We start from the raw sequence: 15,511 nt of genomic DNA, 5'->3' as shown, positions 1-15,511 counted from the left end.
TCAAGCAAGTTAATGTTTCTGACATTATCAGGCTACAAAACAACTATTGATTTAGAACCATGGAGAGTTACTGCAAGTCACAAAGAAAACAGGAGCCACCATTCCAGCACTATTTCGACTTCAACATTTCAACATCATCAAATCACATATGCTTTCTTAGTCTAATACAGTGACAACTAAACAATTCAGTCCAATCAACGTAATTTAAATATGATGTGGTTGTCCATGGTTCTGATTTCTCTGTGTGTGTGTGTGTGTGTGTGTTCTTGCAAATATTGACTCACCCTACATGTAGGGAAGCGCCAATACCATCTTCCTCTCTTTCATGTTGACAAAACAGTCTTTAACTCTGTCATACAGTACAGGTTTTATATTTTGTTATCCTAGGCTACCTGGCTAAAATGCTTGCTCGCTAGTCCAACTTCCTTTCATGGGCAATGTTAGCTACACTACCGTTCAAAAGTTTGGGGTCAGTTAGAAATGTCCTTGTTTTTTATAGAAAAGCTAAATGACGTGTCCATTAAAATAACATCAAATTGATCAGAAATACAGTATAGACATAGTTAATTTTGTAAATGACTATTGTAGCTGGAAATGGCAGATTTTTTATGAAATATCTACATAGGTGTACATAGGCCCGTTATCAGCAACCATCACACCTGTGTTCCAATGGCACGTTGTGTCAGCTAATCCAAGTTTATCATTTTAAAAGGCTAATTGATCATTAGAAAACCCTTTTAAATTATGTTAGCACAGCTGAAAACTGGTTTTCTGATTAAAGAAACAATAAAACTGACCTTCTTTAGACTATTTGAGTATCTGGAGCATCAGCATTTGTGAGAGCTTTCTTCTGAAACTCATCAGTCTATTCTTGTTCTGAGAAATGAAGGCTATTCCATGCAAGAAATTGCCAAGAAACTGAAGATCTTGTACAACGCAGTGTACTTCTCCCTTCACAGAACAGCGCAAACGGTCTCTAACCAGAATAGAAAGAGGAGTGGGAGGCCTTGGTGCAGGTCATTGTCCTGTTGCTTCAATTGGCGGACAGATAGCCTTACATTCTCCTGCAAAAGGTCTTGATAAACTTGGGAATTTGTTTTTTCGTTGATGATAGCAAGCTGTCCAGTCCTTGAGGCAGCAAAGCAGCCCCAAACCACGATGCTCCCTCCACCATGAGGTTTTGATGTTGGTATGCTGTGCCTTTTTTTATCCACACATAGCGTTGAGTGTTCCTTCCAAACAACTAAACTGTAGTTTCATCTGTCCAGAGAATATTTTGCCAGTAGTGCTGTGGAACATCCAGGTGCACTTTTGCAAACTTCAGACGTGCAGCAAAGGGTTTTTTTGGACAGTAGTTGCTTCTTCCGTGGTGTTTTCCCATGAACACCATTCTTGTTTAGTGTTTTACATATTGTAGACGCGTCAACAGAGTTGTTAGCATCTCCCAGAGATTTCTGTCTTAAACCCAGACTTGGACCACACACCCGCTCCACTGAATAGCAGGCTAGTGATTGCTTTGCAACGTTTGCAGTTAGCCACTGATTCCTTCCAAACCACTCATTGTTGAATTTGCGATTTCCAACTTGTTGTGAAATGCTTATGTCCAGTGGCCAATATGTTTTATCTATAATTTCTGTTCATCATTTCTCTTCATATGACCAGGTTTGAAAAGGATTTGCCAGTAGATTGTCGACTTGATTCATGATGATGACTGCTTGTCTAGTTTGCTAGCTCAGATTATGAAAGTATGATGTTGACATGATCTGTCCAATCAAAGCTTTGGTACATGTAACGTGATTTGACATTTTATCTGTGGTCAATGACCTTGTTGGATGGGCACTGCTAATGTAACTCTATGGCAGCACCCAATGGGGTTGAATTTTTTTAGCTCTTCCTGTAGATTTTGTGGTGACATAGTGTCCCCAATATCGTCTGCGGTTGTGAGGCCGGTTGGACGTACTGCCAAATTCTCTAAAACGACATTGGAGGCAGCTTATAGTGGAGAAATTAACATGACATTATCTGGTAACAGCTCTGGTGGATATTCCTGCAATCAGCATGCCACCTGCAAGCTCCCTCATAACCTGACACATCTGTGGCATTGTGCTGTGTGACAAAACTGCACATTTTAGAGTGGCCTTTCACTGTCCCCAGCACAAGGTGCACCTGTGTAATGTTCAGGCTGTTTAATCAGCTTCTTCATATGCCACACCGTTCAGGAGGATGGATTATCTGGGCAAATGAAAAATGCTCACTAACAGGGATGCAAAGAATTTGTGCACAGCATTTGAGAGAAATAAGCTTTTTGTGCATATGGAACATTTCTGGGATCCTTTATTTCAGCTCATGAAACATGGTACCAACGCTTTACATGTTGCGTTTATATTTTTGTTCAGTTTCAACAACGTTCACTTTCACTTCAGAAGTGCAACAATTTGATCGAGTGGGGTGGAGGAGGAGTATGAAGGCTCATTGACTACTAAGCGGTGAGCTCTTGGAATGGGACAACACTTTCTGCCCAGCGGAGAATAGTATTTTTGGAAAAGTTTTTCTCTTGAAAGCATGTCCAAATATAAGCCATGGCAGGTTGGTTGCTGTCTCTGTATCGGTTTATTTGGTGCTATAATATTCATATGTCTCTGCATACTAGCCTTCGGCGTATTTATCCACCGAGGATGCTCCGAGGACACGTACAAGCACGCGGCGGTTTCTGCGGACTCTAAACTTTGCTCGGACATTGGCAGGTAAAGTAGAATACGGTCGCCTCGATCGTACAGCTAGTTATAATAAATTAAAATTGATTTAAAACATGTTATCTAAATTTTCACTGCTCTAATGGGCTACCTATGATAAATGGATTTGGTAGTCTGATTGAACAGGCGTTTGTTTGGTGTTATTTTACCAAAATGGCCAAATTCAACTGGTCTCTAGGTTCAAGCTGCGTGCCTTATCATGGACAATATAATTGTAATTTTAGCAGGGAAAGAACACTCTTTACTGCAGTGATTTAGACTGTAGGCTATTCATTTTCAACTGGTAGCCAACGTGCAAATAGATATAAACCGTAGGTAGCATAGACTACCAAATAGTATGCAGTTTAGGAGATATGATCAGCCAACAGGGATTATTCAGAACTATTAATTGTATTGAACCCACGTTACTTGATTCAGCTGTGACTGATCAGATCTATAGCTTTCCTTTTATTACAAAAAATAATGATGCCTACAGTAAGTATTTGTTATATTTTTATCAGTGACTTTCCCCATGTATTTTAAGCACACTGACACTTTTGCATATACTCAGTTGGTTTGAGCTTTCCATTCCTTTGATATAACCTCTAGCAAGCATGGCCAATAGTCAGCTCCCCCAGCAAAAACATGTACCTCAACACAGAATCTGCAGCTTTGTTAGCGGAACCGGTAGCGCACACAGATCAGCTTGCGTCTCTGTGTTATAGGTCATCTATTTCCCCTACCACCTGCCAAGAGTTGTCACTCATCAGCAATGCACTTACTTGTTCAGTCGTGTGAAGTTATGTGAACATCTCTTATTTTAAGCAATAAATGAGGCATGAAGACACTCCACTTCTTCAGCTGTCCCCATTCGAGAACCTTTTATGGTTCCAGGTAGGACCCTCTGTGGAAAGGGTTCCACATGGAACCCAAAAGGGTTCTTCTACCTGGAACCAAAAAGGGTTCTCCTATGGTGACAGCTGAAGATCCCTTTTAGGTTCTAGATAGCGTCCTTTTTTCTAATAGTGTAGAGGTCCAGATGACCCAACATGCCTACACTGGAGGAGAGAGGATGTAAGCACAATTAAAGTTGGACCTACTTTTATGTGATGGGGCATTTCTGCAGGGTGTACATACTAAGCAAGCTTTGTGTTGACACCATGGCCTCTTAGATCCCCCTACTGTCTCTGTTGTTTAACACGGAGAAAGGACACAAGGCTTTTAATACCTGTGTCATAATATTTAAAAATATATATTTTTTGACCCTATCCTTTGAAAGCCCTTTATTAGCACTTGAATGGAAGTTATTCTTTTAGTATTGTGTATAGTAGGCAGAGTCTACCGCACATCGAGGGCTGATTGGTGAAGGTGCTCGAGGCAAAAGGCTAAACTGGAGAAATAGGAAAAAGTCTCTGCTCACTTTCATTCAGATACAAATTTCTTTAATTGTAGCTGAGCTTTTGCTTTTTTACACAGATGATCATACACAATTATTGCCTGATGATCTTCTGAACTTCCCAATACCTTTCTGGTGCATTTTAGTCACTTCAAACTATACTTTCTTCAGATTTAAAAACTTTGAAAGTACTGTCAGACTGATTTGTAATAGACTGTCAAGGACCAAAATAAAAATGTAAACATTGGCTGTTGATTACATCAAGTTTTTTTTTACAAGGTGGGGTCGCAAAATATTTTTAAAATCTAAATGGGGTCAATTGCCAACAAAAAAGTTTGGAAACCTCTGCTGTAATGTGGGCTGTTTCCAGAGATATACTGCAACAAGGAGGATCGGCAGTAGATGGCGCAATTGCAGCTCTGTTGTGCACCTCACTGGTCAACCCTCAGAGCATGGGCCTGGGAGGAGGCTCCATATTCACTGTTAGGGACAAAACTGGTGAGTCTGTTCTTTTATGGTCTTTGCTTTTGTGGTACTTTACTGTGGGGTTTAGCCAATAAGGTTTGTGGTGGAATTGTATAACCTATGCATCTCTTTATCTATCCTCAGGCATGGTGAAAACCTTCAGTTCGAGAGAGACTGTTCCACAGTCATTCAAAGCTGATCTGCTGAAGGGCTGTCCAACATCTGTCACATTAATCACAGGTAGTTAGACCTGCCAAAAAATGGATGGATGGATCCATATACAGTATCAATGTGTGTACATTGTATGACAATTAACAGATTTTTTTAAATTCAAATAACTCTGACAGCTAAAAGAGTAATGCCTTTTAGCCGTTCTAACATCAAATGTGAGCAAACTACAACACCAAACACTGCCCCTTTCATGTCTACTCTTCCTTTCTGTCCTGGAATGTGGCATGATGTAACACCTCTCTTTTTGTTTGTGTGTTAGGGCCCATACAGTCCAGTAGCGTTTGCTGACCTACTTAGCACCTCTGAACAGAGTGCCAGCTGTAATTTGTTTACCGAGTGTGCATGATTTTACATGTATCATTGCGTGAAAATGTTAGCAGTCGGACGTTTACAGCAGGTGGTCCCTGAATGATCGGCGCAGACATGCTAAATCCACATTCAGTACGGTGTGTGCAAGCTTTAACATCTCTTTTTGCTTGTGTGGACCCTGGCAGGTAGTCAGTGGATTGGCGTTCCTGGAGAGTTGCGTGGGTATGAGGTGGTTCACAGAATGTACGGGAAGCTGCCCTGGGCCAGGCTGTTTGAGCCCACCATTAGACTGGCCAGAGAAGGATTTCCTATGCCACCCTTCCTGGGATCCCTCCTTAACATCACACTCATAGGAAACCTGGTGAAAGCAACATCACTCTGGTAACATCACTCACACTTACAGACAGGAACTCAATGTGTACATTAGTTTTCATACTCTAAGGACTCGGGTGTTAAATTAAGTCATTGAGGATTGCACTTGTTTCGATTGATTGTAGTGGTTTATTTGTAATTGTACCTTGTAGTTTTTTTTCTTTATTTTTTATGTAAATTGTATTGATTGTGAAAATGTTTGTACTCGGGACACCATTATGAATGAGACTTTGGTCTCATTTGGGATCCCCTGAATAAATACAAGTAAGAATAATATATGTAAAGAAAGACTAAAACTGCATTTGTCCAAATGTCAGGTCAGCAAAGTTGTTAACAGTGCATGAAGTACATGTATCTGAGGACTTTTCAGTCAGAAAGTCCAGATATCCAGTCCTATTATCCTAGCATGAAGCTAATCAACTTGTTTAGAGATTGACACCTCCACTGTAGTCTGTGGGCTCAGATCAAGTTCTCATCTGTATGGTTGTGCAGTACTATACACATACAGACTGCAGAGGCTTTCCTGAGTACAGACTGTAGATCAGTGGAGGCTGCTGAGGGGTGGACGGCTCATAACAATGTCTGGAAATCATGTATTTGATACCATTCTACTTATTCCGCTCTAGCCATTACCACAAGCCCATCCTCCTCAATTAAGGTGCCACTGACATCCTGTGCGGCAGACACAGACTGCAGAGGCTTTCCTGAATACAGACTGCAGACACAGACTGCAGAGGCTTTCCTGAATACAGACTGCAGACACAGACTGCAGAGGCTTTCCTGAATGCAGACTGCAGACACAGACTGCAGAGGCTTTCCTGAATACAGACTGCAGACACAGACTGCAGAGGTGTTTCCTCATCTCGGCTCCTCTCCTCCCCTCTCTCTTCCTCCTCTTCCAGAACAGAAGTGTGAGCAGTAGCACAAGAGATGTGTGGGGAATGTGCCCTTGGCACCCCAGCAGATGGAGAGGGGGATTCACATATACTCAGGGATAATTTGAGAATGGAGATAGCAATGAAATTACAGAGATCTAATGTTTGACAGCTGCAAATGTTCTGTTCTATCACTGTAATCCCAATAAAAAAATCGAATCACATTTTATTTCTCACACGCGCCGAATACAACAGGCTTACCGTGACATGCTTACTTAAAAGCCCTTAACCAACAATGCAGTTCAAGAAATATAGTTAAGAAAATATTTACTAAATAAACTAAAGTAAAAAATAAAATAAGTCATATAACATCCGGAAAGTGCTGTATGATAATGCATTTTTATGTTTGTTCTCTGGTCTTTTTTCTGTTTGTGGTTGGTATGGTATATTAAAGACATGCCGCTCTTTCAGTGAGGTGTTCTGCCACAAGAACAAGACGGTGCTGGGCATAGGAGACACATTGAAGTTCCCTAAACTGGCAGAAACCATGGAAACCATTGCAGAACAAGGTGTAGATGCATTTTACACTGGCCAAATTGGACTTGACTTGATCCAAGACGTAAAAGCAGCAGGTGGGAGCGAGATTTATTTGTGTAAATGAGAGAGGGGGAGGGAGAGAAAGATTGGGAGAAATGTAGAGGGAAAACCAGTATTTAAAAAAAACACATTTTAATAAACTCCAGATTGTTATATTTTCTTGTCCGTGTAAGGATTGCTAACATGGATGGACATACTTTTCTCCCCATTTAGGTGGGACCCTTACCATGGAGGATCTGAAGTCATTCAGTGTCAGAGTGGAGGATGCCTGGACTGTTCCCCTTGGCGATTACCAGATGCACATCCCTCCACCTCCTGCAGGGGGAGTCATGCTCGCCTTCATCCTCAACCTTGTCAAAGGTACATTAGGTACCTTAGGTGTTAACACTTTCTCCAAGTGTTTCAAGTCAAGTCAGGCTACAGCTATATCCACAATTTAGAGCTATTGTTTTGTAACCATTATGTTTAAAGTGTTGATGGTGTGTCATCATGGTAGTGCACAATCATTGGACAGTTCCAAAAGGTACCTTCTCCAGGTTGTGGAGGTTTGACTGGCTGTTTTTGACCTTTCCCAGGATTCCATTTCACCCCCAGGTCCATGGAGGAGGACCAGAAGGTCCTGACCTATCACTGCTACATAGAGGCAGCTAAATTTGCTAACGGACAGAGGAAGAGCGTTCACGATCCTGTTTTCAACACTAAAAAAGTAAGGATCTAAGAGAACTCCCTCTCTAAGTGTATTCTGTACTTTTACACACTAATATGTGAAATCATACTTTTTAAAAATGTAGGATGCATCGCATATGGTGGACTCTGACTTTGCTGATCAGATCAGGGTATTGATCAGTAGAAACCGTACCTATAATGACTCCTACTACAACATAACACCTTCCCCTGACCGCTTTGGGACCACACACGTGTCAGTCCTGGCTGAAGATGGATCTGCAGTCTCTGTTACAAGTACCATCAACCAAATGTGAGCCTCTACCTTCACTGAGATGCGGAACAGCACATCCCTCTAAATAGAACACTGTCTAATGTATTAACACACAGTCTCCTTCTAAATAGTAATATGACCGATGTCTCGACAGCAAACAGACCAGCTAAAACTGCAGGTTTTGGAGTTGTGTACTCTTTTCTCTAGGCTAACAGTCTTTCTTTCTCTCTCTCCAGTTTTGGTGCAGGGATTTACTCCAGTAGAACAGGCATCATCCTCAACAACGAGCTGGCTGACTTCTGTTTTAGAGCAGAGAGATTGAGTGCAGGTACATATAAACTTTATAATTTAGTAACCGTTTTAAATTAATGTATCACTTAGGACTACTTGTCTAACCTTTAACTGGTCTTCATGGGGTGATGTCTTATATAAGTCTATGGGTGATATCTGTGTATATTACATTGTCTCATTCCTCACAGGTGAACAGCCTCCCTCTTCAATGGCTCCAGCTATACTGAGCTCCAGCTCTGGGAAAAATACCCTTGTAATTGGGGGATCAGGGGGTAGCATGATCACGACCGCCATGGCCCTGGTGAGTCTTGATTCAGGTGTCTTAACCAATTTCTACCACGTCTCACCGTTCCTTCTCAACACAGCAGAAAAATGTTGTTTTTTTAGAAAAGGATACATAGAGCCTCATCAAATCTCTCCCCTTTCAGTCCATAATGAACCACCTTTGGTTGGGGATGAGTTTGAAAGATGCCATTGCTGCTCCTATAGTGTTCGTCGATGGCAACAACAATGTGAAGTTTGAGCATGGCTTTGATAAGGTAATTCCTCTGTTCTTATCCTTTCAGTAAATCAATGACAGCCAAGGTCACTGCAATTGGCTGTTGAGTGATGACAAAGTGATGTGTGTATATATATATATATTTTTTTTTATAGCTAATATTGGTTTGATTGTAATGGCTGCCTGAGAGCAGTGACCATTTTGAGAGAAATACAGTCAAATCATGATTTTAAAATGGGATGAGTAAGGGACAGTGAGTGGTGCTTTTTTTTTAGCCTGACTAACTGTCTGTCTGTCTGCTCTCAGTCTGTGATAGAGGCCCTTAAGATCATTGGACACAGAGTGACAGACTACGAATACTTCTTCAATGTTGTCAATGCTGTGGCCAAGGAGGACGGATGCATCACAGCCGTGTCAGATGCCAGGAAGCAGGGCAAATCTGCTGGCTACTGACCAAAGGTTTACAACCAATTAGTTGGCTTTAGAACACTGTACAGTAGGTCCCAGAGGACAGTACTTTTAGTGAGATTTATTTTTTGTAATTCTATTATCTTTATATATGAACATTGTTTTATCTAAACCAACAGTCCAGAGCCTTAAGCAGAATCAAATGGCCCTCTTGACAAAATACTTAGGCACTGAAATGGGTGGAGTTTCTAATTTTACCAAGTACATACAATTACATGCTTGTTCTTAATGACTAACTGTACAGTACACATAGACTATAACACAAGGGAGGTCCCGAAGGAACTCAAATGGGAAGAGAAGGTCAGTACAGCCTGTCAGCCTGTACTAACATGGGACTCATACTGTGACCACAAGGACTTGTCAGATTCAGGACAGGACATGGTACAACATGTTACAACTCAATCCTCCAAGTTCATTTACTAGTCCCTCTCTGGAGTGTTGCAGCAATACTCTGAGACTCACACTGAGATAAAACAGGATTTTTGCAGCCCCCTTCAGTGTCAGAAAGGAGTTTCACTGCCTAATAATACTAAAGCACCCTTTGCTGACTCTAACAGCTACCCAATCAGTTTGCTGCCTAATCTTATTAAACTGGTGGAGAGAATTGTGTTTGACCAAATACAATGCTACTTTTCAGAGAACAAAGGTAACTACTGACTTTCAGCATGCATATAGAGAAAAGCACTCCACTTGTACTGCACTGACTCCGATGACTGATGATTGGTTAAAATAAATGGATAATAAGATAGTTGAAGCTGTATTGTTAGATTTCAATGCAGCCTTTGATGTTATTGATCATAAATTGTTATTGAAGAAACTCACATTGGCTTTATATCACTTGCCATCACATGGTTCGACAGTTACTTATCCATTATAACCCAGAGAGTGTTCTTCAATGGAAGCTTCATTAATATCAGATATGTGGGATGTCCCTCAGGACAATTCGACACTCTACATGTCAGCACCCAAAGTCGGTGAGCTCACAAAATAAATAAATAAGATTGTCAGTTTTAGAATGAGTGAATAATAAACTGGTATTAAATACATCTCAAACGAAAAGCATTGTATTTGGTTCAAAACATTCTCTAAGCCCTAAACCTTAACTTTTTATGGCTGCTGTCTCTGTACAGGGATCAACATCAGGGGAAATTTCAGAGTGACAAGTAATAGTACTCGATAAAACTCAAACTTTCATTAAAACACACATGCAGGGTACTCAATTAAAGCTACACTCGTTGTGAATCTAGCCAACATGTCAGATTTTTAAAATGCTTTTCGGTGAAAGCATGAGAAGCTATTATCTGATAGCATGCAACCCCCGAAATACACGAAGGGGACGTAAACAAAGTAATTTGCGTAGCCGGCGCTACACAAAACGCAGAAATAAAATATAAAACCTTCATTACCTTTGACGAGCTTCTTTGTTGGCACTCCTATCTGTCCCATAAACATCACAATCGATTAAATCGTTCCATGTATACCCAAAATGTCAATTGAAGACAGTCTGATCCAGGAAAAAACACAGTTTCAAAACCGAACGTCATTTTTTTTTTATTAAAAAAGGTTGCCAATAAACTTTGACAAAACACTTCAAAATACTTTTGTAATCCAACTTTAGGTATTAGTAAACGTTAATAATTGATCAAATTGATCACGGAGCGATCTGTATTCAATAGCAGCAAGTCTTGAAATCGTGGTCCACATTTTCTCTTCCATAACTTTCTCCGGTGTACTCGATGACAGGAAGTGCCTATTTCTCATTTCACCAAGGATTAACTTCGACCCAATTCCCAACACTGGCGACATTGTGTGGAAGCTGTAGGAACTGTAAACTGAGCCCTATCTATTTTCTCTTGCCATAGACAATACAGAGACTGGCGGAGTGATATTTTTTGTGTTTTTTGTGAACAGTTTTCCTTGGGGTTTTGCCTGCTACACACGTTCTGTTATAGTCGCAGACATGATTTAACCAGTTTTAGAAACTTCAGAGTGTTTTCTATCCACACATACTAATCATATGCATATACTATATTCTTGGCATGAGTAGCAGGACGTTGAAATTGTGCGATTTTTAACAAAAAGCTGAAAAAAATTCACACGCTCTTTAAGAGTTGGAGTTGTACATAAAGGGTGTGACCTTTGAGCAAGTTGAGGAAGCTAAATTCCTACGCACAGTACGTATAACACTGGATGGTCAATTATCATGGGCAAGTCATATTGGCAAAGTTGTTGTGAGATGGGGAGGGGTATGTCTTTGATAAAAAGAGGTTATGAGTTTGAGACAAATCAACTTGGCATGTATAACAAGGCAATTAGAAATTCCAGACAAGCTTGTTTTCTAACTTGATCACTAAGATCAGGGTGGCATGGTAGCCTAGTGGTTAGAGCGTTGGACTAGTAACTGAACGGTTGCAAGTTCAAATCCCTGAGCTGACAAGGTACAAATCTGTCCTTCTGCCCCTGATCAGTCACTTAACCCACTGTTCCTAGGCTGTCATTGAAAATAAGAATTTGTTCTTATCTGACTTGCCAAGGTAAAATAAAGAAATAATCTGAATATTTATAGTGATCTTCTCAAACATTGATGGCCTGATTTTAATCCTACCCCTGCAAGCAAACCTGAGAACTTTCCTCCACAGCTAAAAGCTCAAATAACACCTCGCTTTTCATCTGGTGTTTTATCTTTATTCCACTTTAATTAAAATATACGGCTAGATTCTCTCTGTGGTTTGGCGCCAACAATAAGTACTTTGGCCTTGTCTTGATTTAGCTGGAGGAAGTTGTAAGAAATCCAAGTATTTAAATCACTAATACAGTCTAATTTATCCGTGTAGCTAAAATCCTCTGGTGACACAAATGTAAAGTTGTTTATCAAGTGCAAACTGTATTTGAGAAAAATTCCAATCTGGTTTTCGTGCCCACTACAGCACAGAGACAGCCTTAGTTAAGGTGGTAAATGATCTTAGCGCTAACACAGATGCCAAACAGCTCTCCGTCCTTGTACCCTTGGATTTAGGTGCTGCATTCAACACTGTTGACCATGATGTCCTCTGGACACACTGGAGAGGTGGGTTGGCCTCTCAAGTCCAATTCTAAATTGGTTCAGGACCTATTTGACAGGTTGAGTTTTTTTGTGACCCATGGTGAACATAACTCAGAGAAAATACTACCACCTGAGGAACATTGCCACGGCGCGGCCATTTCTCTCTCAGGCTGATACAGAGAGACTCGTCCATGCTTTTATTATAAGCAGGCTTGACTACTTTAGTGCTCTCCTGTTTGGTCTACCCAAGAAAGCTATTGGTCAACTGCAAAACATACAGAATGATGCAGCACTGGTATTGACCAAGACCAGACGGATAGCACACATTACACTGGTTTTAAGGTCTCTGCACTGGCTGCCTGTGAGTTTTAGAAATTAATTTTAAGATTCTTATATTGCTTTTTAAATCAATCCATAATTGTGTACCCCAATACATGTCAGACATACTTTTTAAGTTATGTACCCAGTAAGCCCCTCAGGTCCTCTGGTACTGGCCTTTTAACTATTCCAAAGCCTAGGACCAAGAGGCATGGAAAGGCAGCCTTTAGTTACTATGCCTCCAGGCTCTGGAACAGCCTGCCAGAGATCCTCCGTGGGCTGAAACTGTGGACATATTTAAGAGATCTTAAAACACCTTTTTAGCTTTGCTTTTCCTTAGTTCTATTTAGTCCTTTACAAAAAAAAAATCATCCTCTTATTGTATAAATATTTAAGTTTGTTTTTCCTGTGAAGCACATTGCGTTGCATTCCATGTCTGCAATGTGCTGTATAAATAAAGTTTGATTTATACTAGTTGTTCAGGCTCTGGTCTTGTCCCTTCTTGATTACTGTCCGGTAATATGGTCAAGTGCAGCAAACAATGACCTAGCAAAGCTGCAGCTGGCTCAAAATAGAGCACACGCCTTACCTTTAACTGCACATATAGAGCTAACATCATCAACATGCATGCCAGTCTTGTCTGGTTGAAGGTTGATGAGAGATTAACTGATTTTCTTTTAGTTATGAGAAATATTACTGTGAAGAAAATTGCAGATTGTCTGCATAATCAAATAACATTCAGCTCAGACACCCATACATGCCACCAAGGGTCTCTTCACAGTCCCCAAGATCAAAACGTATTCACGGCAATGCACTGTATTATACAGAGCCAGAACTCCCTTGGATCTCCAATTACTCAGATTTAGTTTTTTGTGGACCCCGGGAAGAGTAGCTTCTGCCAACGTTAAATGGGGATCCAAAGAAAAAACTGTACATATAATAAAATCAATGTCTGAAATAACAAGTAAATTGGTAAGAGTTCTGAATGCCTTTGCGCGATCTTACAGAAGCTGTGTGTGTGAACAGAATGTGAAAAATAATGTACACACAGTGAGAGTACTGTATTAGCTTTTGATGTATTGCATTGACATCACCAGGGCCTGTTGTCACATGTACAGGTTTATATTGATCCCCCTCCAGGTCTATTAAAAATTCAACCAGTGTTAACTTTCAGCATTTAGCTCTGTCATGTCTGCGATGAATACTAATTACTTTGACTTATTCTGTTTGCCCTAAAGGAAGTGAGAATAGCTTTTTTTTTTAAACAAATGCAGTAATAGTAATGCGATGTTTCAATAGTAGAGCTTGTGAATGAGTAATGATCTCTAAATTGGATCTTCCCAGGCACTAGATGTGAATTATGAAAACATGCAAATATACTACCCGGTGTTGGTGTCTGGTGTTCATGTGGGATCATTTGGAGTAAAGGAGCTCAGTGTTTGGTATAGATGTAGGATCTTAATTTGAGCCAGTTTGCTACAAAAGGAAAATAATCCTGCAGCAACAGGAAATGTGAATTATAATTAATGGACATTTTTGTAGGGGTTGTAGGGGTTGATACATTTTCCATAAGAAAAAAAATCAAGTCTGAAATACAGTTTTGTTTTACATTTCCTGCATTGCAGGATGTTTTTCCTGCAACAGGGTGAACAAATTAAGATCCTACATCTATATGTGCCCGAGTGTTTCATCAGGTTTAGCTAAATGCTTGAATAAAGCCTTAGTTAATCAACTTTCCAATACAGAATGTTCTCTGTCCAGGGCATTTCAAAGCTGTAAAATTGTTGCAGTAAAATAGTTGTTAAAAGCTTTGCCTCTGAGTTTTTACCTCTGTTTTATATCCTGCTTTCCAAACTTTAAGTACTTTGTTCCTTTCTAACTATACAGTAAGAGATGTGGGATGACCCTGTCAGAAGTTACAGTATTAATGAGGTCATGAGCTGTTGTTGAAATCTGTTGATGGGAAATTGTTAGTCATATAGTATAGCTCGCTACCACATGTGTTTCCTACTGTAACATTTAGCCTTTTACGGTAGGTTAATTCATCCCCACATACACTCTTTTCCCATTGACCATAGTACATGTACTATGTCCAAAATGTGGTGCCAATAGACAGGTTAAATATTTTCTAACAGACAGTCCCTTTTTGCTATATTTGTTTAAAGTGCATGGTCTGTTACACATTCACTATACCCCTGAGTGGCACTGAGAATAGTTGCTTTACATATGCTTTCATGTTATGACATAATTTTTTAACATATTGTGTGGAATATAAATCAAGGTTCCGTGTTTACTGTCCAAAAAAATGGATCAAGTAAATATATTTTTGTGGAAAAAATGTTATGGAACACCTTACGAGATGATCATCAATAAATATGTTTACATGTTCACTCGTGAGAACAATTCAACTCTGAAGTAAGCCCTCATTTTACTCTTTAAAACTGATTACCTGCGTTTTCATTGTTGGTCAATGCTGATCAAATTATTGTAGTCTTGCGAACGTTACATCCTTAAACTGTTCTATGGATATATATTGTAAATTATTGATCTTGAACCAAAAGCAACACAAATGATATATATATATAAGGCAAACTGTGATGATGATTAATAATAACCTCAATGAAAGCACCAGTCATTACCTTTCCTATTCTGACGGATGAAAGACAAACATGAATATAGAGATGGCACTGTTAATTGGAATATGAAATATTGAGTTGGTACAGACCGTAGCGATTAATAATCCAATTAAAACGATGTGGAGGAGAACTGTGGATAATGAATTGCTCTATTTCTTTATATCAGACTGAGGTATACTTGGTCATCAAAGACAGGATAAGAGAGGAGATGTTGGAGGGTAGTTTCTCTCCACTTTATGACACCAATGAGCGTAGAAAGGTGGACCTGGTTTACCAGAGTGGACTTAGGATAAAGGGCATTACCGAGATGAGGAGAGGAATGCGTGTATGTTTCTGTTGGTT

General features: G+C 40.0%; 1 protein-coding gene across 2 annotated transcripts; it reads left to right on the top strand.

Annotated features, from left to right (window-relative positions):
* The first annotated feature begins 2,494 nt into the window (after window positions 1-2,494).
* On the top strand, window positions 2,495-13,015 carry LOC135548349 (glutathione hydrolase 5 proenzyme-like). 2 transcript variants are annotated; one of them, XM_064977859.1, is made up of 12 exons: window positions 2,495-2,744; window positions 4,499-4,626; window positions 4,738-4,833; window positions 5,319-5,514; window positions 6,852-6,949; window positions 7,191-7,337; window positions 7,553-7,683; window positions 7,769-7,953; window positions 8,151-8,242; window positions 8,394-8,506; window positions 8,634-8,744; window positions 9,011-13,015. In XM_064977859.1, the coding sequence occupies exons 1-12, from the start codon at window positions 2,563-2,565 to the stop codon at window positions 9,155-9,157; spliced, it is 1,626 nt and encodes a 541-aa protein (XP_064833931.1). In that variant the 5' UTR covers window positions 2,495-2,562; the 3' UTR covers window positions 9,158-13,015. The 2 variants fall into 2 exon arrangements, with proteins under 2 accessions (XP_064833931.1, XP_064833930.1); XM_064977858.1 differs by having other exon boundaries at window positions 6,852-7,012.
* Window positions 13,016-15,511: the final 2,496 nt, after the last annotated feature.

Source organism: Oncorhynchus masou, chromosome 11, assembly GCF_036934945.1.
Source record: "Oncorhynchus masou masou isolate Uvic2021 chromosome 11, UVic_Omas_1.1, whole genome shotgun sequence".
Taxonomy (NCBI): domain Eukaryota; kingdom Metazoa; phylum Chordata; class Actinopteri; order Salmoniformes; family Salmonidae; genus Oncorhynchus; species Oncorhynchus masou.
Note: the sequence above shows the minus strand (reverse complement) of the source record. Positions and strands in the feature narration are given on the sequence as shown.